Here is a 26879-nt window from a genome sequence, read left to right as displayed (position 1 = left end):
GTGTTGAGTAGCTTTTATCCTGCTGCTGTCATTCTTTTGTCTTATGCCTTTCACACTTCAACTGTGGTGTGTCTGTGTGTAGATCTTTGGTGTGAGTCAATACCTCATTGTGTTTTTTTAATAAAAATATTTATTTGGTCACACCCAGTCTTAGTTGCAGCACGTGGGGTCTGTGTTGTGTCACGTGAGATCTTCTGTTGCAGTGCAAGGACTGTCTAGCTGTGGTATACGGGCTGTCCAGTTGGGGCTCCTGGGCTCGGGAGTGCACAGGCTCAGCAGTTGCAGCACACGGGCTCTCTAGCTGGGGCTCCTGGGCTCGGGAGTGCACAGGCTCAGTAGCTGCAGTGCACAAGCTTAGCTGCCCCGAAAGGCATGTGGGGTCTTAGTTCCCTAACCAGGATCAAGCCTGCGTCCTCTGCAATGCAGGGTGGATTCTTATAACACTGGACCACCAGGGAAGTCCCCCTCATTGGGATTTTCATTTGCATATCTCTAATTACTGATGTTGACCATCCTTTCATATGCATGTTGTTCATCTGTATGTTTTCTTTAGAGAAATGTTTATTTAGGTCTTATGTCCAGTTTTAAATTTTTCTATTTTTTTTGATACTGAGTTGTATGAGCTCTTTGTGTGTTTTGGAAATTAACCTATTGTCAGTCACCTTGTTTGCAAATATTTTCTTACATTCTGTAGGTTGTCCTTTTGTTTTAATAGCTTTTTTTTTTTTTTGACTGTGCTGGGTCTTCATTTCAGTGCATGGGCTCTCTAGTTGTGGTCCGTGGACTCTCTGTGACACGTGGGCTCTCTAGTTGTGGCATTGTAGGCTTAGTTGTCCTGTGGCATGTGGGTTCTTAGTTTCCTGACCAGGGTTTGAACCTGTGTCTCCTGCACTGGAAGGTAGATTCTTAACCACTGGACCGCCAGGGAAGACCCCTATAGGTTGTCTTCATTTTGTGGGCTTCTTTGCTATGCAGAATCTGTTAAGTTTGATTAGGTCCCATTTGTTTGTTTTTGCTTTTATTTCTTTTACCTTGGTAGACAGGTCTAAGAAAAATATTGCTACGCTACATGTCAGAGAATGTTTTCTTATCTTCTGGGAGCTTTATGGTATCATTCTTATGTGTCTTTAAACCATTTTGAGTTTATTTTTGTATGTTGTGTGAAAGAGTGTTCTGATTTCATTGATTTACATGTAGCTGTCCAGCTTTCCCGGCACCACTTGCTGAAGAGACTGTCTTCTCCATTGCATATTCTTGCCTCCTTTGCTGAAGATTAATTGTATGGGTTTATTTCTGTTCTCTCTATTCTGTTCTCTTGATCTGTATGTCTGTTTTTGTGCAGATCCCACACTATTTTGATTACTGTAGCTTTGTAGTATTGTCTGAAGTCTGGGAAGATTATACCTCCAACTTTGTTCTTTTCTCTCAGAATTGCTTTGCCAATTCTGGACCTTTTGTGGTTCCTTATAAATTTTAGGATTGTTGTTCTAGTTCTGTGAAAAATGTCATGGAGAATTTGATAGAGATTGCCTTAAATCTGTAGATTGCTTTGGGTAGTATGGTCACTTTAATAATATTAATTCTTCCAATCCAACAGTATGGAATATCTTTCCAGTTCTGTGAGTCATCTTCAGTTTTATCATTGTTTTAGAGTTCTCAGCACATAGTTCTTTTACCTCCTTGGTTAGGTTTATTACCAGGTGTTTCTTTTTTTAATGTGATTTTAAACAGATTTTTTTTTAAACTTTCTGATATTTCATTGTTACTGTAAAGAAATGCAGCAGCTTTCTGTGTATTAATCTTGTACTCTGCTACCTTGATGAATTCATTTATTCTAATGGTTTTTGTGTGGAGTCTTTAGGGTTTTCTATATAGAGTATCATGTCATCTGCATAGAATGACAATTTTATCTTTCAAATTTGGTTACTTTTTCTTTTCTTTTTCTTGTCTGATTGCTGTGGCTAGGATTTCCAATATTATGTTGAATAGCAGTGGGCATCCTTGTCTTGTTTCAGAATTTAGCAGGAAGACTTTCAGCTTTTCACTGTTAAGTATTTATGTTGGCTGTGGGTTTGTCATAAATGATTTTTAGTATGTTGAAATGTATCCCCTTTCTACCCACTTTGGTGAGAGTTTTTATTGTGGATTGATGCTAAATCTTATCAAATGCCTTTTTTACTTCAGTTGAGATGATCATGTGGTTTTTGTCTTTTTCTTTGTTGATGTGGTATATCACATTGATTTGCATGTGTTGAACCATCTTTGTGACTCTGGAATGAATCCAACTTGACTATGGTATATGCTCCTTTATATGTATTATTGGGTTGCTTAAATTTTATTGAGGATTTTTGCATCTTTATTTGTCAAAGATATTGGCTTGTAATTTTCTTTTTTGTAGTGTCTTTGGTTTTGGTATCAGGGTGAATCATCATAGAATGACTTTGGGAATGTTCCCTCCTCTTAAATCTTTTGGAATAATTTGAGGATAGGATTAAGTTCCTCTTTGTATGTTTGGTAGAATTCCCCAGTGAAGCCATCCAGTTCTGGACTTTTTTTTGCAGGGAGTTTTTTGGTTTGTTTTTTATTACAGATTTGACTTCACTTCTTTTTTTTTTTTCCTTTTTTTTTTTTTTTTAAATTAATTAATTTATTTTTTCAGTGGGTTTTGTCATACATTGACATGAATCAGCAATTGACTTCACTTCTAATGATTGGTCTGTTCAAATTATGTTTCTTCTTGATTCAATTTTGGCTGACTATGTTTCCAAAACCTTTTCTATTTCATCTTGATTGTTCATAGTATTTTCTTATGTTTTTTTGCATATCTGTGACATTGGTTGTTATTGCTCATTTCTTGTTTATTTGGGTCCTCTCTTTTTCTTGGTTATCTTGGCTAGAGGCTTGTTTATTTTGTTTGTCCTTTCAAAAAAACCAGCTCTTGGTTTCATCGATATTTTCTATTATTATTTGATCTCTGTTTTATTTATTTCCTCTCTAATCTTTATTATTTCCTTCCTTCTGATGACTTTGGTTTCTGTTTATTCTTTTTTTCCCAAGTTCTTTTAGGTGGTAGGATAGATTAATTGAGATTTTACTTGTTTCTTGAGAAAGTCCTGTATCATTAATTTCCCTCTTTGAACTACTTTTGCTGCATCCTGTAGATTTTTGTAAGGTTGTGTTTTTCATTGTCATTTGTCTTGAAATATTTTCTGATTTCCTCGTTGACTTATTGGTTTTTTCTAGTAGGATGCTGTTTAGTCTTCATGTAATTGTTTTTTTCCCCGTCTTTCTTTCTGTGGTTGATTTCTAGTTTCATCCTGTTGTGGGCAGAAAAGATGCTTGAAATAATTTCTGTTGTCTTGAATAATTTCTGTTGTCTTTGTGTTCTAGTATATAGTCTATCCTAGAGAATGTTCCATGAGCACTTGAAAAGAGTGTGTATTTCTTTTGTTTTTTTTTGGAAGGGGGATGAAATATCCTGTAGATATCAATTAAGTACATCCATTCTTTTGTGCCATTTAGGATCTCTCTTGCCTTATTAATTTTCTGTCTTGAAAGATCTGTTAATTGATGTCAGTGGGATGGTAAAGTCTCCTACTGTTACTGTATTCCTGTTAATTTCTCCGTTTATGTCTGTTAGTATTTATTTTATATATTTAGGTGCTCCTACATTGGGTGCACACATATTAACAAGTTTAATGTCTGCTTTTTGTATTAATCCCTTTATCATTTTATGGTATCCTCCTTTGTCTTCCTTTATAGAGTTTGTATTAAAGTCCATTTTGTCTGATATGAATATCACTACCCCTACTTTCCTGTTGTTTCCTTTTGCATGAAATCTTATTCCATCCCCTCATTTTCAGTCTGTTTGTGTCTTTCATTCTAAAGTGAGTGTCTTGTAGGCAGTATGTTGTAGGTTCTTATTTTTTTATCCAAGCAGATTTGAATTTTTTTATTCTAGTTATACACTTTTCTAAATCCAGAGTTTCTATTTGGCTTTTTTTTTTCTTTTTTGATAATCTCCTTTGGGTGAAGCATGACTGTCATGCCTGTAATTGTTAAATTCCTTTTAATTCTTTAGATATGGTTTCCTTTGCTTCTTTGAACATATTTATATTAGTTGACTTAAAGTTTTTGCCTAGTAAATCCAACATCTGGGCTCCCTTGAGTAATTTCTACTGCTTTTTTCCTGTATATATGGGCCATATCTCACTATTTCTTTGTGTGTGTCATAACTTTTTTGTCAAAAACTGGATATTTAATATACTGTGCTAACTCTGGCACTCTTACTTCCCCCTTCTCCATCCTTGGAGTTTGTTTTTGTTGCTGCTTGTTGTTGTTGTTTGTGTAGTGACTTTCCAGAAGTAATTTTGTGGTCCTTACTCTTTGTCATTCTTTATCCCTACTGAAGTCTCTGCTTGGTTAGCTGAGTGTTTGGATAATAATTTCACAGATTTTCTGAAATGCTTTTGACCAACATATCTCCCATCTTTTTATCAGTGGGCACTTTGTGTGTTGGAGCATGCCTCCCATGATCTGGCAATTCATAGCTCTGTCTTAGCCTTCCCTTCCTAATTGTGCAGAAACTCAAAGTCAAGCATGAGTGAGAGGCTCAAGCTCTGTCAGAAATTTCCTGGGTATTTGCACAGCCTTCTAGATCCTAGGAGTATGTCAGAAGCGGGCATCTCATTTCTTATATTTTCTCTTTATGTTTTTTGGGCCAGTTTCTTGTTTGCCCCAGCTAGAATCACTGCCTATGGCACTGCAGTGTTCAGCAATTGCTGCTGGTTTTGGGGAGACGGATCTCCTGGGGATAGGACTTCCCTCACTGAATGACATCTGAGTGAGATGAGATAAAAATTAGCTTTGGGGAATTCCTTGGCGGTCCAGTGGTTAGGGCTCCATGCTGCTTCTGCAGGTGACATGGGTTCAGTCCCCGTTCGGTGAACTGAGGTCCCAGTGTTGTGTGGCATGTTCCCCCACTAGAAAAAAAAAGAGATCAGCTTCATGAATGGGGCATTTTTAGGGAGCATCACTCAGGTCAAGCTGTGACAGTGGTCTAGGGACAGGGCTTTTGATGATGCTCCAAATTCATCTGCCCCATTCAGTGGCTCCAAGGCTGCTGGCTTTCAGAGCTAGTATGGTTCTGAGGCCCTGCTTTTCAAGGCTCCCATGAAGCTGGGAAGATGGCATGAAGTAGAGCAAGTTAAAATACCAGAATACAGGGGCCTCCCAGGTGGCGCTAGTGGTAAAGAACCCGCCTGCCAGTGCTAGGAGGCATAAGAGATGCAGGTTCAATCCCTGGTTTGGGAAGATCCCCTGAAGGAGGACATGACAATCCACTCCAGTATTCTTGCACAGAGAATTGCGTGGACAGAGGAGCCTGGCAGGCTACGGTCCATAGGGTTGCAAAGAGTTGGGCATGACTAAAGTGATTGAGCACACATAGCAAACAAAATATTGGAAAGTTTACTGTTCTTATGAAAATTCAGCAATTCATCTTGAATAAATATTTCTAGGATTGTTGCAAGCCTTTTGCTATTTTCTAAAGTGCTGAAAAAGTTGATTTTTAAATTTACACTGGTATTCTCATTGCTTTTATGGAGGGGTCGATTTTCAGAGGTCCTTCATTCATATTTCCAAAGTGCTTCTCATTCTGTCTGTGCTTTTAACCACTGTGCACATTGCCTCTGTTCTTTATGATGTCTAATTATGGCCCTGTCTATTTATTGTTAGCCATGAAAGTCCAGTCTTTGATTTCATTGAGAGCTGCTTGCGAAATAAACATGAAATGGTTATTTATGAAGCTGCTTCTGCTATCATTCATCTTCCTAACTGTACTGCAAGGGAGTTGGCACCTGCTGTTTCAGGTTAGTTGTATATTTGATAACTGGCTTTGATAAACTATAAACATAAGTTTATAGTCTTATGTTTTTTTAAGTTCCATAGGTCTGCAAACTAGGTATTTTCAAACCTTAGCTCTGTATATATAGCCTTTCCATTCTGATAAGTAGATGATTTATTTTGGTACTTTAATGATAGTTGTACTTTTATGTCCTTAGTTCTACATCCTATTGATTCAACTAGATTGATTCATGGTTGATTGAATCCTTAGATGTAGAACCTGCAGATACCAAGGGCTGAATGTACTACACCATTTTCTATAAGGTTCTTTAGCATCCCCAGATTTGGGTATCTGCCAGGGGTCCCAGCAGGTGTGGAAGGGTGACTGTACTCCTCTTTCTGAAGTTATTTCCTCATATTCAGAACATGTAAGTTTTTACTGAGAAAAAAAGTAAAAAACAAGTAAATTAAGTTTTCTTTCATGTTTAAAAAACCCATTTTCTCTTATAACTATAAATATTCCTGTTCTTTAACTTCAGATATTAATGGGTATATTAATTTTTTAGGAAAAAGAATAAACTTTGTTTCCTATATTTAAAGTTTTTATAACTCAACAAAAAGTACTTTTTCTAGTTTTGATGGTATATTTTTATGTGGATTTTTGATGCTATGATCTAATTTCCTTATGTGTATTTTTAATATGATTCTTCATGTGCTATATTTTCAGAAATATGCTAAACGTTGAAATGAGCTATATTAACAGTGACTCTTTTTCTTTCCTAGTTCTTCAGCTTTTCTGTAGTTCTCCTAAGCCAGCTTTGAGATATGCAGCTGTGAGGACCTTGAACAAGGTAGGGGTTCCTTTTCTAACTATTGTTTTGTATCAGTGTTTGATTGAGAAACATTAAATTAAAGCATTTGGCTTTCCATCCAAAGTTAGTAGATATGATTTATGGGCTTCACTTCTGTAGCACCTCACTTGCATTTGTGGCCTTACATATGGCCATAGGTAGTATTATTCAACTAAGGATTATAATTTCTGACTTTAAGCATTTTACATTCAAGAGCCATACCATCCAATATGACAGACATTAGCAATAAGTGGCTGTTTCCATTTAAGTTAATTGTAATTAAGCAAAAATTTAAAAATTCAGTTCCTCAGTCATTGCAGTCACACTTCATGTGCTCAATACCCATGTGTTGTTATTGATTATCACATTAGACACTGCATATATAAAATATTTCCATCACTGCAGAAAGTTCTCTTGGATAAGACTGGTCTGTAGCAACACTATCCAGTAGAAACACTTATATGAGTCACTTGTGTAATTTTACATTTTATTGTAGCCATATTAAATTTTTTAATGATGATATTGATTTTAATAATACATCTTATTTACCACCATGTTTATAAAATATATCTGATAATTTTATACTGACCGTGTATTGATACATTTTTACCTTCTAGCTTTTCATACTAAGTCTTTGATATCTAGTTTATTTTGTATTTATAGCATACCTCAATTTGGAATAGTCATATTTCAAATGCTTAGTAGTCACATGTGGTTATTGGCTACCACATTGGACAGCGTAAATCTGGAGGATACAGTGCAAAGCATAGGATGAATTAAATAACATATAAACATTTTAAATGAAAGTTTTACATTATAGAAGCCTGATCTAATGTACTTATATACTACATTAGATTATAAATTAATTGTATGAACAATTGGAGAAGAGAGAAATTTAGAGCAGCCAAGGAAGAAACTTTTATAGAGCAATAGGAATTGTATTTTGAAGAGTTGATATAGGTGTACATTTCTTCATCTATGATCTTGCAGCCAAATGTATCTGAGAACTCACCAATTTTTGAATTTTAGAGAGGTAATATCGTGCCATCTCTTAAATTAATACTAATCCCTTTATGCCTGGAGCCATTAGACACAGACACGGTAATATTTCTGCTTTATATATATGGCTATCCTCACTAACTGGAATAAATTAATACTTAGTTTTACATTAGTTTGGGTCATGTTTTGCTGTGAAGTGAATTTTGATGCCAGTACTTTACTGAGTTTTCAAAATTTTAGCATTGTATGGTAAAGGATCCTATACCAGTACTGGGTTAGGCAGAGAAGTGAACATCATCAATAAAAGCAAAGAATCAGGTCAATGACATGTCCATGTCCATTTAGTGACCATGTCCAATCCAATTTGACTGGAGTTTGCTTGCTTAAATACCAGAGGTGTTGTAAGTGATACTAAGTTTAAATATCTTTGAGCAATGTTTATAATTCTAGCTCCTACTCTCAGAGATCCTAACATCTAGTAGAATAGATAACCATGAACACATGTACTTTGAGGAGAAACAGTCCAACTATAGTAAAAGACAGACTGTGATATTGTTATAAAGGTTATAGAAACCTATGAAGATAAAGTGCTATGCAGTACTATAACTAGCAGCTAATCATTTATCAAATAATATAGCATACTTTATTAATCCAAAGCAGTCATCTTGAAATAATTATTTTTTAACTTATGCTGTTTCACTTAGATTTTCAAAAGCCATTTACTTTAATTAAAATTCATATTTTCCTCTTTTATTTTTTAAAATTTTGGTCTTTATTAGTAGCAATTTGCTTAATTTTTTTTCTTGCCCTTCGACAAGGTGGCAATGAAGCACCCCTCTGCTGTCACTGCCTGCAATCTGGACCTAGAAAACTTGATCACAGACTCAAACAGAAGCATTGCTACCCTGGCCATTACTACGCTTCTCAAAACAGGAAGTGAGAGCAGTGTGGACAGACTCATGAAGCAGATATCATCCTTTGTGTCTGAAATCTCAGATGAGTTCAAGGTAGGAGTTTAAATATGACCATGTTTTCTCCCAGTCTCTGGCTTACCGTAACATTTCTGTTCTTAATAGTGTCTTTTGATGAACAAAGGTTTTAAATTTTTATGAAGTCTAATTTATTAATTTTTTTCTTTCACAGTTATTGCTTTCTGTGTCCTCAAAAACATTTGTCTAAGTCTTCAAGATACTTTGCCATGTTTTATTGTGAATGTTTTACAGTTTTAGCTTTTACATTTTGGTCTATGATCCAACTTGAATTAATATTTGTGTGTAAGTTCAGGTTTTTTTCCATTGTGATTTCTAGTTATTCCAGCATAATTTAAAACATTTCTCTTTCCCCACTGGAGTGCTTGACATCTTTGTCTAAAAAGCAGATAACCATACAGTTGTAGGTATGTTTCTGGGATGCTTATCACATTCTGTGCAACTATTAGTTGGTCCTATGCCAGTATCACACTGTATCAATTAATGTAGCTTTATGGTACCTCTTAAATGTGTGGTCTCCCAACTTTTTCCTTTTTTGTAATATTTTAGTTCCTTTGCTTTCCATATAAAATTTAGAATCAGATTATAATTTCTGTAAAACAAAGCCTTCTAGGATTATGATTCGAGTTGTGTTAAATCTATAATCAGTTTGGGGAGAGCTAACAGCTTAATAATAATGATTCTTCAGTTCATGAATATGGCATATTGCGCCCTTTATTTAGGTCTTCTTTAATTTATCTGAGCAATGTTTGGTAGCATTTACTCTAGAGGTATTGCACATCTTTTGTTTAATTCATATCTAAATATTTTATGCTTTTTAAAATCTGTTTTATTAACATTTCTATTTCATTGTTTGCTACTAGTATTATATTTAAAATACTTTTTTTAACTTTCTCATAACTCAATATTCTTGCTAAGTTCCTTTATTTTTTTTTAAGTTCCCTTATTGGTTCTCATTGTTGTTATATACATCCCTTAGGATTGTTTTATGTAAATAATCATGTTACTGTGAATAGATACTTCATTTCCAGTTCAAGTACCTTTCCTTTTTTTTCTTGCCTTATTAAAATAGAAGTAAAAGGAATCCAGATAGGAAAAGAAGTGAAACTCTCACTGTTTGCAAATGACATGATCCTCTACATAGAAAACCCTAAAGACTCTACCAGAAAATTACTAGAACTAATCAATGAATATAGTAAAGTTGTAGGATATAAAATTAACACACAGAAATCCCTTGCATTCCTATACACTAACAATGAGAAAACAGAAAGAGAAATTAAGGAAACAATACCATTCACCATTGCAACAAAAAGAATAAAATACTTAGGAGTCTATCTACCTAAAGAAACAAAAGACCTATACATAGAAAACTATAAAACACTGATGAAAGAAATCAAAGAGGACACAAACAGATGGAGAAATATACCGTGTTCATGGATTGGAAGAATCAATATTGTCAAAATGACTATACTACCCAAAGCAATCTATAGATTCAATGCAATCCCTATCAAGCTACCAACGGTATTTTTCACGGAACTAAAATGGCTAGGACTTCCAATATAGTGTTGAGTAGAACTGGTGAGAATGTGTCAAAGAAAATCAAAATAGCAATAAATTTTAGATGAATTAAAGTTAAAAGATTTTATTCCTTCATTTTTATTTAATTCTCAGTCAAGAGGTATAACTGACCCTATTTACTCTCTTCTTGTATTTACCTACTTTTAAAAAAACCTACGTAGCCTGTGTATTCAAATAGACATTTTGAATCTTTGGGAAACCTTGGGAGGTTATGAAGTTCATTTTGTAGTGTAGTTTATTGAATGCATCTCCTATGTGTGAACGTTTGGATACTTTGCAGTATTCTGTGGTTACAGATAATGCTGCAGTAGACAACCTTATGTCTGTGTTTTCTTGAAATTTTGGTGGTGTGTCCTGAGGGTAAATTTCTAGAAGTTCATATGCTAGGTTGAAGAGTAGATAAATATGTAGTTTCATAGAGAATGTTAAATTCTACCAGCCTGTTTCCCCATACCCTCATCAGTAGAGTATATATATTGTATTTTGAAGTTTTTTCAAAAGATCATTTAATATCTTTTTGAGTATTGTCTGCTCATGTCTTCTTCTAATTTTCTATAGGATTTTTGTTCTTTTGTTTCCTTTATTAAAGTTTTTGGTATATTAGAGATATTAGTTCTTTAAGTGTGAAACGTGTTATATTTTCTCCCAATTTGTCATTTGTCCTTTGACTTTTCTCATGATACTTTGGTCATGCACAAGTTTTTAATTTTTATGCAAATTTGTTGATCTTTTACTGCATTGGGCTTTTGAGTAATAAGAATTCACCCATGGTGGGGGGGAAAGAATTCACCCATGTTTTCTTGTAGTATATGTATAATTTCATACTAAATATATGATCTATTAGGTTTTATTATTATATTTATATAGAATGAGAAATGGATCTTACAATTTTCCAATGACTGTCCAGTTGTCCACCCCCCACAATTTTATTTAAAGTGTTGTCTTTGCCCAGTATTTGAGATACCACTTTTACCATATACTAAAGTTCCATATGTATTAATACATATGTGTCTGTTTGGAGGCTTTCTGTTCTATTCTTCTGTTCCCTTTATCTATTCATACATCAGTACCACACACTGTTTTAAATATTTGTATTAAATATTTTACTAAATATTTTAAAAATTTGTAAGGATGTTTTAATATCTGTTAGTCTTCTCTCATAGCTCTTTATTTTCCTTAGCTGTTTTTACATGCTTATATTTCTTTTGAACTTTAGTATTAGCCCATCTAGTGGCTTCATTTAAAAAATCTCATTGGCATTTTTATTGAGATCACATTAAATTTATAAGTTTTCTTAGGGGAGAACACATAATACTGTTGAGATATCCTAACCAAGAACAAAGGATATTTTAAAATTTAAGTCTACTTTTGTGCCTTTCATGAATATTTTATGGTATTTTTATATTAGATTTGAATGTTTTAAAAATTCTTTTCTTATGTACTTTATTGTTTCTATTATAAATCTTCTTTTATTCACTATATCTTCTAAGTAGTTATTATTCATGTGTATGAGTAGTATTATTTTTGCATGTTAACTTTACGACCTGCTACCTTGATGAATTATTTTATTGAGTTAGTTTTATCATCAATTCTCTGAAGTTTTCCATATTATTTTGTTATATCATCTGTAAATAAAGACGATTTTGTCTTTTTTATTTTCTGATTTTTATTCCTCAATTGTTTTCTCCTGTCTACTCACGTTAGCTAATAGTGCCAGAATAATGTTAAATAATAGTCAAGGTAGTCTCATCCTTTTTTTGTTTCTGATCTTAAAGCAAATGACTCTTGGGGTTCTCCATTAAGTAATATGCTGCCAGTAGGATTGAGGGAGTATGTGTGTGTGTGTGCATAAAATGAAAGTTTCCATCCATTCCTATCTTACATTTTAAAGAATTTTTAAGGGACTTTCCTGGTCCAGTGGTTAAGAATCCACCTGCCAATGCAGGGGACGTCCAGTTCCCTGGTCCAGGAACTAAGATCCCCTGTGCCATGGAACAACTAAGCCCATGTACCACAAATAACTGATGCCCATGTATTCTAGAGCCTGTGCTTTGCAATAAAAGAAGCCACCGCCATAAGAAGCCTGCTTACTGCAACTAGCCCCCACTTGCCACACCTAGAGAAAGCCCATGCACAGCAATGAAGAGCCCGTGTGCCACAATGAAGACCCAGCACAGCCAAAAATAAATGAAAAAAAGAAGTTTTATTAGGAATAAGTGTTGGATTTTATCAAAGGCTTTTCAGCATCTGTGAATGTAGTCATATTCTTTTTCTTCTTAGACTCATTAATATTGATGAATTATATTAATTTTCTAATGTCAAACCATTCTTGCATTCTTGGTATACATTCCATTTCATCATGGAATATCCTTTTCTTACTGTAGGATTGGAGTCTGTTAGCCAATATATCACTTGGAATTTTTGTATCAATATTCACAAATGATTTCCATCTATAATTTTTCTCTCTGCACATATACTATCTTTATTAGGTTTATGTGTCATTGCTTCATAAAGATTGTGGTTATTTCCCTTCATTTTCTATGCTCTGAAACAACATATATAGATTTGGGACTGTCTGATTATTGGGAGACAATTCTCCAGTCTCCATAAATTTCTTGCATTTCTGCACACCCAGCAAATTACACACTAACTGCCCTTTGTTTCCTACTATACCAGTTTTGCTCCCTTTGTATAGTACAAAGTTTCTTCCAGTCTCAAAAGGTGTAAGCATCTCCCTTAAGTAGTAAAGGGCAGGTTTCCATACAGCCCTAGAAGAGACAGTTAGTCCTTCATATAGAGCAAAAAGCAAAGCTCCCTTTGTATAGTACAAAGTTTCTTCCAATCTCAAAAGATGTAAGCATCTCCCTTAAGTAGTAAAGGGCAGATTTCCATACAGCCCTAGAAGAGACAGTTAGTCCTTCCTATAGAGCAAAAAGCAAACATGCTTATTGCCCGGTGTAATAAAGATGATGTTTCCCTTCTGAATAAATGACTGGCATGCTTACTGCCCACTGTCATTCAAGTTTCAAGTTTCATATCTCAGATTCATATTCAAGTTTCATATCTCAGATTCTCCTGTAATGCTGCCTACTGTGGACTCAAGTTATCTAGTCCTTTTTGCATCATCCTGTGGGTATTGGGGCTCAGAAAACTGAGCCCCAAATGCCGATACACTGGCTACTGCTTTTGCTGTGAGTAAATAACTGTCTTTCATCTCTCATTCAGGATCCTTGTGTTCTCTTCTAGCATCCATGATATTATGGTAGTCTAAAGTTTGCAAGTAGGGTAAAAGTCTCACACCCTTTTTACTTCTTGACACTGGTCTTTAAAATTGTGGTAAAAACTTCCTAGAAACCATTTTGAAGTAGTTCCTTAGTGACTTTCTCTGTTTCTTCTCTGGAAAGCAGTCTGTTTAAGTTTTTTTTATCTTTACTGTTCACTTTAAAAGTTTTATGTGAAAATTTTAAAAGTAAAATTTTAAAATATGCTCGAAGCTTATTTTGCTTTGGAGCAAAGGGAGGGGTCTCTTGAATGCACTTCATTTTTACATTGCTTTCTATTTTCCTTTCCTCTTTGGTTTTCTTTCACAAAGAGCCATTATTGTCATTTTAGTTAATTATGGTACCTTCTTAGCTTGTGGTAAGTAAGAGGGAATGTATGCCTAAGCAGCTGAAGTTATGAAGAGGAACGGCCTTTCTGTGTCTTTCTCTAGGTGGCAGTTGTACAGCCATTGAAAAGGTGCGTGTCCTTTTGTTTGTTTTCCTACAGGTCGTGGTTGTACAGGCAATTAGTGCTCTCTGTCAGAAGTACCCTCGAAAGCACAGTGTTATGATGACTTTCCTCTCCAACATGCTCCGAGATGATGTAGGTGGACTGCTTTTTAATTGTGGGGAGTTGCTCGCTTCAGTTCTTATATCCTAGTGTTTAAAGCAGCTTTCTTTATAATCTCAACATGGCTGTCAAATAATATTCTCAATTCTAGCTTATGTCTTGTTACTAGACATATTATTGTTTTTGACTTTCCCACTTGGAAGGAAAAAATATTTTTGTTTCTTTCAGAAGGTAAGGGAAATGAAATTTGAATGTTACATCATAAGCCTTGGAGTAAAATCATTTTCCAAACAGTACCCTCAGAGTGAATGGCAGTTTTTCTTTTCTGCCAGGGAGGCTTTGAATATAAGCGGGCCATCGTGGACTGCATAATCAGCATTGTGGAAGAGAACCCTGAGAGTAAAGAGGCAGGTCTAGCCCACCTCTGTGAATTCATCGAGGACTGTGAACACACCGTTCTGGCTACTAAGATCCTACACTTGTTGGGCAAAGAGGGCCCCAGAACACCTGTCCCCTCCAAGTATATCCGCTTTATTTTTAATAGGGTTGTCCTGGAGAATGAGGCCGTCAGAGCTGGTGAGTAATTGGAGCACTGATGATGAGCATAACTGATGATCTTGGGAAATGCTTAACTCAAGGGGGTAGTAATGAAATTGGAAAATGACGTTGCAATGTCTATTTGGTGGTGGGATCTTGGTGCATACTTAGGCCTCAGATATACAGCTCTCTGTATTCCAGTTTCCATCCTGATTCCAGCCTTGTATCAGAGACAAATAACCCTTGACCTTCAGATTGACAGAAGACTGATGGTGTCATCCATTTTTTTTCAGTTAAAGCCTCAAGTATGAATGTCTTTGAAATTTGTCTCCCACTATAACTTTTTTTTTTTTTTATTGTTACAGTGACATTTTATAACCTTCATTTATTCACTTAATGATTATTCCTTGTCCTGTGTTACATAAGACATCAATAAATATTGAGGTTTTTGTACAGCAGGAGAATAAAATACATAGGTGGATGTCACAGAACTTCAAAATCATCAGGTACCTCCAGGGATCCTATCTCAGTCGCATAGAACATGCTTCAGAATGTGGACCACCACTCCCACTATAACTTTTAAGTGACTTTTTGAACAGATCTTAGGAATTTTTTTACTTCCTTCTCTCTAATTGTTCCTTCTCCTTAGCATGTGGACTGGTCCAAATCTCTCCTGTTAAAAAACTACAGGCCTTCATTTGATTCATTGTCTCTCACTAGGTACTGACCATATTTCCTGTTACGGAACCTTGAAGCAGCCATTATCAGCTGCCTCTCTGAACTTACTTTCCATTTCCTATTCAATTCACTATAATCTTGCTCTCTCCCTTAAAAATCTTCTGAAGCTGTTTTTTAAAAAAATTACTTAGAAGCTAGCTGGAAAATCAAGTTGGACACTTTAATGTTCTTATCCTTATTCACTTCAGTCAATTTGATGGGCTGTTGACTAAACACTTCATGAAACTCTCTTCCCTTGGTTTCCACAAATAACCTGCATCTTTCCATCATTCCTCAGTCTTCTTTACAGAGCTTCTCTTCCATTCCTTAAAATGTTAGTTTTCTTTAGGGGGTTGTCTTCTCAACATCCACATTCTTTCTGGTGATCACTTTCAGAGTTCTGCTGATATGCTGTGGCATTGTAGTCATGTCTCTCTCCTGAACTTGTATGTTTAGCTGTCCCAAGCACTTCAAATTCAGCTTGAAATTCAAACTGTCCCAAACAGAAATCCTTACCTATATTGTCCACTCAGTTGCAAGACTAGAACCTTAATCCATTGTTTTATAACTTCCGTCTACCTTTTGGCAGAGTTCTGTCGGTTCTGTCCCCTCAATATATATTTCTTCATTCTTTTTGTTTCTCAGTTTTCCTGAGGGCTGTGTTAGGCTCCCATCCATTTCAGGTGCCCAGTTAGTCCGACTGCTTGTACTCTCACCCACATCCACTATATTCTCCACACTCTGCTACCAAAATGGACATTGCATACAAAATCTGCTCACAAATTTAGTGTAGCACACCCTGCTACAGATACACAGATTCATCCTGTATTATTAACTCCTGTTAATAATAATTTTGAGGTTAAACTGGAACCTATTTTTGTTTTGCGTCTAATCTCTCACTTGTCTCCTCCTGCTCTCCAGCGCAGGTCCAGTGCTTCAGCCTTACTCAGCTGCATCCAGTTCCAGAATCATTCCACACTTTATTCTCTGGCCTGAGGGCCTTGGTACTTTTCACTTCTCTTTCCCGCAAATACTCTTTTCCTGCGTTTTCCTCTGACTAACTACTTGTTCTGCAAGCTTTAGTGCAAGTAGTAAGTGTGAGCTCTTTGTCTGTTTTCTCCTCCAGTTTTGACTTAAAGTTCCTTTTTCTGCTCATATAGTATCCAGGATATGGTTCTACCATGAATTTACTATGTTGTAACTATTTATACCTGTCTTTCCCACTAGACTACAACTCCTTGAGGTCAGGGGCTACATCTTTTATCTTTTTACCTTCAGCACTTAGCACAACTCCTGACAAAAGTTAAGTAAGCAATAAATCTTTGTTGATACAGTGAATTTTAATAGAGTTTTGGGTGTTTTTCCCCCTGTGTGTGGGGCTGGTTGTTTGAGGTTTGTTTTGTTGTTCTTTAGTCGCTAAGTTGTGTTCCACTCTTTTGCGACCCCATGGACTGTAATCCACCAGGCTCCTCTGTAAGAAGTCAGACTGAAGAATAGCTCATATGAGAAATACATATGATCCTTTTTCCTCAGTGCACAGAGTTTTCTTATTCAGAGCTCTCTTGGACCCACTTTCTATCTCTATTTATGCTTAAATGGATCAAGGAAATAAGAACAAGAAGTTCACAAACAGTGAGAGTTTATTTCAGCCAAACATGGGGAAACTCCTATAATTTTTTTCTCAATAATCATTGCTTAACTCTGTGAAGTCAATATTCATGTTGTTTCATTTTATGCTCCATTATAGCTGCTGTGAGTACTTTGGCCAAATTTGGGGCTCAGAATGAAAATCTTCTCCCAAGCATCCTAGTACTCCTACAAAGGTAACTAAAAGAATTAAAAAAAAAAAAAAGAATGCCATGTGACTGAATAGATAATTCCTTATTATACCATATCAAATGCCTTGTAGGGCCTAAGAGTAGAGCTGATGGAGTAAGTCAGGGGCAAATGGCGTTTTCCTTACTCTTGGTAATTTTGCGTGTACTAAGTGCATACAAATTTTACTTCTAATTTCTCATGCATGATTTTGAGAAAGTGACTTAAATACATGTGCCTCAATTTGTATAGCAGAGGCCAACTTCAAAGAGCTTCACTGTGCTGAGTTGAAAATACCAGCTTTTCATGGTCTCCTTGACTCCCTATTTGATGAGGAAGAAACTTGCTTTAGCAAACACTCTGTGATTACATCTTGCAATTGAAGCAGAAAAATTATAAGCCAAAAGCTGGCTGGTTTAAATAAAACAAATTGCCGTCTGAGCAATATCAGTGCCTGGGTTTAGAATGCTTTTTAGTATCCTTGGAAAGTCTAATATTGCCAGTTTTTAGTTTGTAGAAGTCTAAAACTTTACCAGGGTCATGTGGTTGCAGATCAAAGAACGGACTCCAAACTGCTATCTTATGCTACTGTGTTCTTCCTATTCATTTTAATGCCTACTTATATAGTGCTTCTGATTCATAATGACACCATTTCTTTACCAATTCAGAACAATACCCAGGATGTATGGAGATTTTAGGAGCCACTGTTGCCTGTTGTTGAGCTCTTGTATTACAGTAGTATCAGATGGCCTGGATCGTGTCCGTTAGGCATAGTGGTAAAGCTCTGGATATCTTTTAGAGCGCTATGACATGCCTATTCTGTATCCCCTGGACAGGTGTATGATGGATACTGATGATGAGGTACGGGATAGAGCTACCTTCTATCTGAATGTGCTGCAGCAGAGGCAGATGGCACTGAATGCTACATACATCTTCAATGGTCAGTGAGAGCCAAGAATGGAGACAAATTTACTTTTGTTCTACAAGTGGTGTCTTGGAAGCATATCTCATGATTTGCATATGAGCTGGCTTCACTAGGCAGAATGCTTGGTTTCTGTCTCTGAATGCACTTCCATTTCTAAAGAAACCTAAAAGTATGTAAAAGTCCAAAGAATATTGCTTGTTCCTGGTTCTCTTTGAGCTCCCTCTTGGATGGGTTTACCTTTTCCCCTTTTTTTATGCTATCTTTGTTTCCACATGGCTCTGTTGCTTTGTTTTCTGGAAGATACTTCCATTTTGTTGCAAATATGTATACTCAGCTCCTGTGCTTCCTCAGATGGAATTATAAGTGCCTATAGTCTTTTAATAATTTAGGTTATAAATCTGTGGTTATAGTTTTCTTTAGAAAGCTTAGATAAATATTACAAATCTGGGCCTGTCTGGATCCTAGGATTGGCAAGAAGTTCTAGTGCTGAGAGTTTTCTCTTTCATAGGTCTAACAGTCTCTGTACCAGGGATGGAAAAAGCCTTACACCAGTACACGCTGGAGCCTTCAGAAAAGCCCTTTGATATGAAATCTATTCCTCTAGCTATGGCTCCTGTCTTTGAACAGAAAGCAGGTAATGGGAACACTTTGTTTTTAAACTGTGTATAGTTTTACCCCAATAAAATACACTGTTGGCATATTTTTTCTAATATTTCTTTTAATGGCCACTCCTTCTAAATCTAATAGAACTAAGATGAATGATATTTTTAAAGTTAGGGTTTTAAAATTTTTTCCTTATTTTCTCATGAAAGCAAGAATATGAAGTGTGACATAGAATGAAAGATTTTTTTTTTAATGCTGAGTGTTACAGCTTTTGAAGTTGTCAGTGTTTCAGAGCAGTAGTTGTGTTGTCACCTCCTATTTTTGTTTTCTGATCTTGATTAACTTCTTAGTTCATTTTTCTTTGGAAGGCTTAAAAAAATAAATGGACAAAGTGTGTAGTGGTTCAAACCAAAAATGAAAGATCTTATGCCCTCAACATTTTCAGTTTTTTGTTGTTGATACTACATAAGTAGTTTTTCCTATTTGAATAACGAGATTTGTTTTATAAACTGTTCCTCCTTTTAAGAGTAATTTTTTAAAATATTCTGGTCCATTAAAGCAAATTCTGTATTTTTAGAACTTGCTTTATTTATTTCATGAAGTATGTTCACTAAATACACTTTGAGTATCCCTCCAAAAAGGGTGATAAAGAACCTCCTAGTATGATTTAGCAATAGCCCCTTATATATCTGCTGGAAGTTTTTGTCCTCATCTCCTGTATGCATGTTTGACTTGACATAGTGGGAGGGAAAGCTCACTTAACTGCTCATCCCTGTCTCTGTAGAAATCACACTGCTGTCTACTAAGCCCGAGAAGCTGGCACCTTCCAGGCAAGACATTTTCCAAGGTATGATAATTTGCTGTGTAGAGGAAGTAGCCCAGCTCCCTAGGCATTGTAACTATAATGAAGGCCACCACTTTTTATTTAATTTGATTAGTTCTCATTATGGGAAATCTTTATATGACTGAATATGATTTATTGTCATAGCTTCCTATTGTTAGGACTATTGGAATCTGTGGGACTTGGCAATTTCCAGTTGTCAGCTTACTCAGAATGTTGTTCTTACTCTGTATCTTGGTTAACGGGACTCAAATTCTATGAAATTAGGAATTAAGTTTCTTTTTTTTTTTTTCTGCTCTTAGTAATTAACTGTGAAGTGAAGTGAGAGTCACTCAGTTGTGTCTGACTCTTTGTGACCCCCTGGACTATACAGTCCATGGTATGTTCCAGGCCAGGATACTGGAGTGGATAGTCTTTCCCTTCTTCAGGGGATCTTCCCAACCCAGGGACTGAACCCAGGTCTCCCAAGTTGCAGGCAGATTCGTTAGCAGCTGAGCCACCAGGGAAGCCCAACTAACTATATAAACTCTTATTTAAAAGATTACTTCACTAAAGCTTGGGGACATATTATTAATTGAGTGTTCTTAAAACATTTTCGCTACCCAGAGTAATATCTTCTCCTGTCTTCTTTTTCTTCCTTCTCTTCTTTCCTTTTTTCTTGATAGAGCAACTGGCTGCCATTCCTGAGTTTATGAATCTAGGACCCTTGTTCAAGTCTTCTGAGCCTGTTCAACTTACAGAAGCAGAGACAGAATATTTTGTTCGTTGTGTCAAGCACATGTTTACCAATCACATTGTGTTCCAGGTGAGAGACGTGTCATAACTGGCTCTGATAAGGGATTTAGTATTAATTCTCCTTTAGTTTAGAATACACAGAAGAACTGTACAAAAAAGATCTTCACGACCCAGTTAATCACGATGGTGTGATCACTCACCTAGAGCCAGACATCCTGGAATGCGAAGTCAAGTGGGCCTTAGGAAGCATCACTACCAACAAAGCTAATGAAGGTGATGGAATTCCAGTTGAGCTATTTCAAATCCTAAAAGATGATGACTCAATATGCCAGCAAATGTGGAAAACTCAGCAGTGGCCACAGGACTGGAAAAGGTCAGTTTTCATTCCAGTCCCTAAGAAAGGCAATGAATGCCAAAGAATGCTCAAACTACCGCACAATTGCACTCATCTCACACGCTAGCAAAGTAATGGTCAAATTCTCCAAGCCAGGCTTCAGCAATATGTGAAGTGTGAACTTCCAAATGTTCAAGCTGGTTTTAGAAAAGGCAGAGGAACCAGAGATCAAATTGCCAACATCTGCTGGATCATCAAAAAAGCAAGAAAGTTCCAGAAAAACATCTGCTTCTGCTTTATTAACTATGCCAAAGCCTTTGACTGTGAATCACAATAAACTATGGAAAATTCTGAAAGAGATGGGAATACCAGACCACCTGATCTGCCTCTTGAGAAACCTGTATGCAGGTCAGGAAGCAACAGTTAGAACTGGACATGGAACAATGGACTGGTTCCAAATAGGAAAAGGAGTACGTCAAGGCTGTATATGGTCACCCTGCTTATTTAACTTATACGCAGAGTACATCATGAGAAACGCTGGGCTGGAAGAAGCACAAGCTGGAATCAAGATTGCCAGGAAAAATATCAATAACCTCCTATATGCAGATGACATCACCCTTATGGCAGAAAGTGAAGAAGAACTAAAGAGCCTCTTGATGAAAGTGAAAGAGGAGAGTGAAAAAGTTGGCTTAAAGCTCAGCATTCAGGAAACTTAAGATCATGGCATCCGGTCCCATCACTTCATGGCAAAGAGATGGGGAAACAGTGAGAGACTTTATTTTGGGGGGCTCCAAAATCACTGCAGATGGTGAAATTAAATTTAATGTAAGTTAATTTCATTAAATCACTGCAGCCATGAAATTAAAAGACGCTTGCTCCTTGGAAGGAAAGTTATGACCAACCTAGACAGCATTTTTAAAAAGCAGAGACATTACTTTGCCAACAAAGGTCTGTCTAGTCAAGGCTATGTTTTTTCCGGTAGTCATGTATAGATGTGAGTTGGACTGTGAAGAAAGCTGAGTGCTGAAGAATTGATGCTTTTGAACTGTGGTGTTGGACAAGACTCTTGAGAGTCCCCTGGACTGCACGGAGATCCAGCCAGTCCATCCTAAAGGAGATCAGTCCTGAGTGTTCATTGGAAGGACTGATGTTGAAGCTGAAACTCCAATACTTTGGCCACCTAATGCAAAGAACTGACTCATTTGAAAAAGACCTTGATGCTGGGAAAGATTGAGGGCAGGAGGATAAGGGGACGACAGAGGATGAGATGGTTGGATGGCATCACCGACTCAATGGACGAGTTTGGGTGGACTCCGGGAGATGGTGATGGACAGGGAGGCCTGGCGTGCTGCAGTTCATGGCTCGCAAAGAATCGGACACGACTGAGCGACTGAACTGAACTGACTGAACTCCTTTAGTTTATGATTCTGGTTCCTTTTATAGAGAAGCAACTTGGCAGCATTTTTCTGGTTTTCTTTCCTAACTCCATAGCTAGAGAGACGCCTTTGTGTGATGTGATACTTTTGATGATTTAAACTTAAAAGAACATAAAACTGAAATGTCTGAAAAAGTTGGACAGCATAAAGTATAACCTGTGAAAAAATGATCGTCACTTAATATCAGGGTAAATTAAGTGTGTTGTTCCAAAAACTTGGATTTCAAGTTAATTCTCAGCCAGCTGTCAGACTTCTACCATCTTGTTTGGTAGAACTCAAATCTCAGGAAAGAGGAAAAGACTGGTGAATAATATGAACAAGAAAGACTTCAAGAATAAGCTTATCCTTGTTGTCTCATAAATATCTTAGGGGGAGACATGTGTGGTGTTTAGAGAGAGAAAGTTTAATGGATTCCAGAACTGAGTCGTGGGTTATGGGGAGGAAGAAACCATTTATTTGAAAACAGTTCTTTTTCGTAACTTTCCTGTTTGATGACTTTTCAGTTTGATTGTACCAATACTCTCAATGACCAGCTACTGGAGAAAGTGACAGTGCGGGTGGAGCCGTCAGAGGCCCATGAAGTGCTGTGTTGTGTCCCAGCCCCCAGCCTGCCTTACAACCAGCCAGGAGTGTGCTATACTCTCGTTCGCTTACCCGAAGATGACTCTGTAGCAGGTACTGATACACAGGGTGCAAGAGATGTGGTTGCGAGTGCATTACCACTTGAACTCTGAAGTATCTGGACAGATATTTGGGGTCCAAAGAATTTGTTTCTTTTCTGGGATTCATAAATGTAGTGATAATGAATTGTAAATTTATAAAGTTAGTTACTGCTATAGAAATGCTAATTTTATAACCAAGTTTCTGAGTAAAATATGCTGGACATTTAATTTTAAAAGAGAAACTGAATGTATACAGTGGTAGCTCAAAACAGAACTCACACTTTCTGTTCAAACAGTATCACCACTAGTGAGGGTGCATATACCTGATGTCCCCTATGAAGGATCATGGCCTGCTTTTCCCTGATGTTTCTTTAGAGCAGCCTAAGGACTTTTTAGTTAGTAGACCCATGGCATCGTAAAATATATTGTTTTTAAGGGTCCTATAACACAAGGCAAGTGTCTGAGAGTATGTCTCAGCCTAGTGACTAGTTTAACCAACATTTGTGTATCCACATTTGAGAAAGGCTTTGTGATCTACTTGACCTGTGTGCACTCTTGGGGATTGGATTGGGAGCTTGGTTGGAGGGGGCGGGGGGAGTGGTGCGGCACACGTGGGAAGGAGAGCCAACTGCTAGTGTCAACAGTAGTTACAAATTTGGGATTCTAAGACCTTATGACCTACCCCCTGTGAATGTCAAGTATTGTATTTGATTTCTTTTCTCCGTTTTCCCACCTGAGTCCTTTTCTTCCCATGTTTGCTGCAGAGTATATTCACAACTGTTACCCAGTTTGTACCGAAATAAGCACACAACACACACATTGTACTTAAATTTTGAACAGTTTTTATTACTAGTACAGGAAAAAACAATTTTTACTACTAATACAGGAAAAAACATATAGCTAACAAATATTGGGAAAGTTACAGAGTTACAAGAAATCGTAAAAGTACTAGTAAATAGTTATCCCTGGTCATCATTCAGTTACATTTGGGGCTTAACCTGTCTTCCTTTAGCCCCTCTCCCAACTCCCTTTTTCGATATTGGTTCCGGGAGCGCCTGCCCAATCTTAGCTGGCTGTTGGATGATAGACCAGGCTACTCAACTCTAGCACGAGGTAGATTCAAGTTGGCACCATTGCTGGGTCTGAACCCCAGGTTGTTCCCTCTGGCCCTGGGTGGACCTGCAGTTGCAGCCACCCTGGATCCATAACCCCCTGGGTAGGAAGGCACTTTCTATCTGGCCTCCACTATTTCTCCTTTGAACATTAGGCCATCCAACTTTAACCTTTAATTATCTCCTTTACCCCTTTTTATGAGGTTTCTCTTATTCCATTCCCTTTTAACTTCATTTTCTTTCCTGGTCTGTTTCCCTCTAGTTAGATTATCTAATGTCCACAAGCCAGTAATTAAGCTGGCTATACTCTTATGTAGCTAGTTTCATTTAACCTTATTCTAAACCAATATCTGGGCCCAGTCTTAATGTAGCCCTGTGACTTTTGCCATCATCCTGGGATACTCTGTTCTTTTTCTAAAGTAGCCACCTCTTCATATTTCAAAATTCTAACCCCATTTTTACTTCCCACAAACTTTCTGTATTTTTAAGGAATGACATTACTTCGCCACTTAATTTTAGAGGGAACCAAAATGCTAAACTCATTGAAGAATCAAGCTCTTCCCAGTTGAGAATACTAGCTCCTCCCATTTCCCCAGGTTCACTTGGATAACTGATAACTCAGGTGCCTCACATCCCAGGGAGTGGTTCTAACAGAATACAATAAATACAGTTTTACAATATCAAAAATACATAAAACAACAATGTTGAAATTACATAAGTTATATACAGTATAGGAGAAAACAACAACAACAACAACAGAAAACATTTCTACCAAGACAGAAAGCATAGGGAGGTTTTATCCCTCCTTACTAAGGAGTTAATTTCTTTTTAAAACATACATCTTACAAATTAGCCCAGAGGTTTCAGCTTTTGGTCTGCTGGCTATGGACTCTTTTGGTTGATGGTTGTTAGTGGGGTGTTTTGTTTTTTTTTTGGTTGTGAGTATTTTGTTTATAAAAATCTGGCATTTGGAGAATTTTCTAAATTCAACAGTGTTTGCTGATTGGTGTTCAAACTCAGTTATAAACTCTTGTGATTATATCTTGGATAAAAGAAATGAAATTTAGTCTCAACATTCGGACTTTTAAAATTTGGAAAGTTTAAAAAAATTAGTAGGTTGACTTACTAATTTTACCAATGATTTTACCCATCATTTACCTGCTTAGGAAAAAAAACTCCTTTCTATTCTTTAGTCTTTGTTAGAAATTATGAAATTTTAAGCCTATGGCCAATCCAAAGTCTTTGCTGTGCAATGAACAGAAGAGAAATACCAGGGCACAGGTGGTAATAAAAGTCTTTTTTCCCTATTCCTTCCTTTCAGCATTTTCCTGTTGTAGATATTCTGAATCTTAACCAATGACATAAAGATCTATACATCACCTCTGCTTGTCTCATCTCAGAAAAGATATTTTCCACATGGTTACAGGAAAAAAAAAAGAAATTCTATAGATTGTGATTTCCTTCCTTCAACCTGAAAACTATACAGAATAGGAAGGAAAATAGGTTTTGGAGACAGATAAATTAGGATTTGAATTCTGACTTTGCTACTCACTGAGTGCTTAATCATAGGCAAATGTTTTGATCTCTGTATACCTTTTAGGATTGTTGTAAGGATAAAATGAAATTAAGTAAAGTGATGAGCATGGTGCCAGACACATAGTAAATACTTAATAGGTAGAAGGTATTCTGAAACTATCCACTTTCTCCCTTTACCTAACTCTTTAAAAATCAAGCTGTTCACAGTTCAAAAGATAGAGACCCACCAGTTTCCTCAGAAAATTATTGTCAGTTGTTCTTACCTTTTCTTTATCTTTAAAACCTTCCCATTTCTCCTTACTGTAAAAGTGTACAAAAAAATCTATGCCAGCTGAAAAAATATAAACTCAACATCAAGTATTACCATAACTTCTTCCTTGAAATCTTGGGAAAATTGTAAAAAGAGTAACCAACATCTTAAGTCTCAATTAGTCCAACTGATCTTCTGTTCTCCAGCAACTACCCTTTACTTAAAAACTGTCAGAAAAGCCTACAAGCCAGCATACTTTCTTAGTGTCCTTTCTCACACAGCAACTTTCTTTCCTCTGCATGTTTATTACACCAGTAACAACACATACATGCAACATTCTGTAAATTTTTCCCCTGCTTGGAACCTCTGTAATGACCATACCCTTTTGTTTTATTACTTACTCAGAACCATTCTAATCCCTATATTGCTTTAATTATTGAACTCTCAGTTATTATAGAATCATATTTCTTACCTCAAACCATCTAAACAAATTTAAATAGCCCTCAACAGAAAATATCCATACCAAGGTCACATTTAACAGTACATATCTGAACCTCTTTTTCATTAGGGAAAATGAAAGTGGCTGCCTCCCACTTAACAATTCACAACTCTTTCATACGATGCATACCAACATTCATACTGTAGTTCTAGACTTTCTACCTACACCTCCTTAAACCTTTATATTAACTGGAGCTACCCTAGGATTCTGATGGACTCCAAACTCTTCTCTGAAGCTGCTGTTTCTATTCCATTATTTGCTGTTCAGTATTGATCACATTAACTCCTGACATTCCGAATTAAATCCACAATTTCAATGAAGTAAAAAAAAAAAAAAACTGAGATAAATTTTAACTCTGACTCACCTCCAACCACTCACTGGGATTTATATTACTGATCCTTAGGTGAAACCTTGCATTCTTCCAAGCTAAGCACATAATCTGCAATCTTTGTTCAAACACTAAAAAAGCAGGCAGGATAAGTTGAACATTACTATTTAGCCACCATATATCTGTTCCCTTTATCACTAGAATTTGTATCAGTCTAGCTAGAGAGTCCATATTCCTCCAAATTTGACCTGTTAAAAGAGATCGGCCAGGATCAAGTCTGAGACACTTATTCACTTGTTCATTCATCTCATAACCAATTTCCCTTTCCTCAAACACTGAACTTTTTAACATTTCCTCTGTGCTGACTTTGAACCTTTCTTCCTATCCTACACTTCATGTTCACCATCATCATTGATAGCTGTCATCTTTATTGCTGCCTTTCTTGAATGATAACATC

The 26879-nt window shown here is 36.5% G+C and overlaps 1 protein-coding gene across 2 annotated transcripts in view; it reads left to right on the top strand.

Annotated features, from left to right (window-relative positions):
- COPG2 (COPI coat complex subunit gamma 2) overlaps window positions 1-26879 on the top strand; it is a 136574-nt gene that overhangs the window by 61439 nt on the left and 48256 nt on the right. For both annotated transcript variants that reach the window (XM_043463728.1, XM_043463727.1), the window contains exons 10-20: window positions 5737-5870; window positions 6628-6695; window positions 8513-8701; window positions 14030-14125; window positions 14425-14668; window positions 17094-17169; window positions 17998-18101; window positions 18595-18720; window positions 19474-19536; window positions 20196-20335; window positions 22539-22710. In XM_043463728.1, coding sequence (XP_043319663.1) covers window positions 5737-5870; window positions 6628-6695; window positions 8513-8701; window positions 14030-14125; window positions 14425-14668; window positions 17094-17169; window positions 17998-18101; window positions 18595-18720; window positions 19474-19536; window positions 20196-20335; window positions 22539-22710 — 1412 coding nt within the window. The remainder of the gene's footprint in view (window positions 1-5736; window positions 5871-6627; window positions 6696-8512; window positions 8702-14029; window positions 14126-14424; window positions 14669-17093; window positions 17170-17997; window positions 18102-18594; window positions 18721-19473; window positions 19537-20195; window positions 20336-22538; window positions 22711-26879) is intronic.

This window comes from Cervus canadensis, chromosome 3, assembly GCF_019320065.1.
Source record: "Cervus canadensis isolate Bull #8, Minnesota chromosome 3, ASM1932006v1, whole genome shotgun sequence".
Lineage (NCBI taxonomy): Eukaryota > Metazoa > Chordata > Mammalia > Artiodactyla > Cervidae > Cervus > Cervus canadensis.
This window is presented reverse-complemented; position numbering and strand designations above follow the sequence as displayed.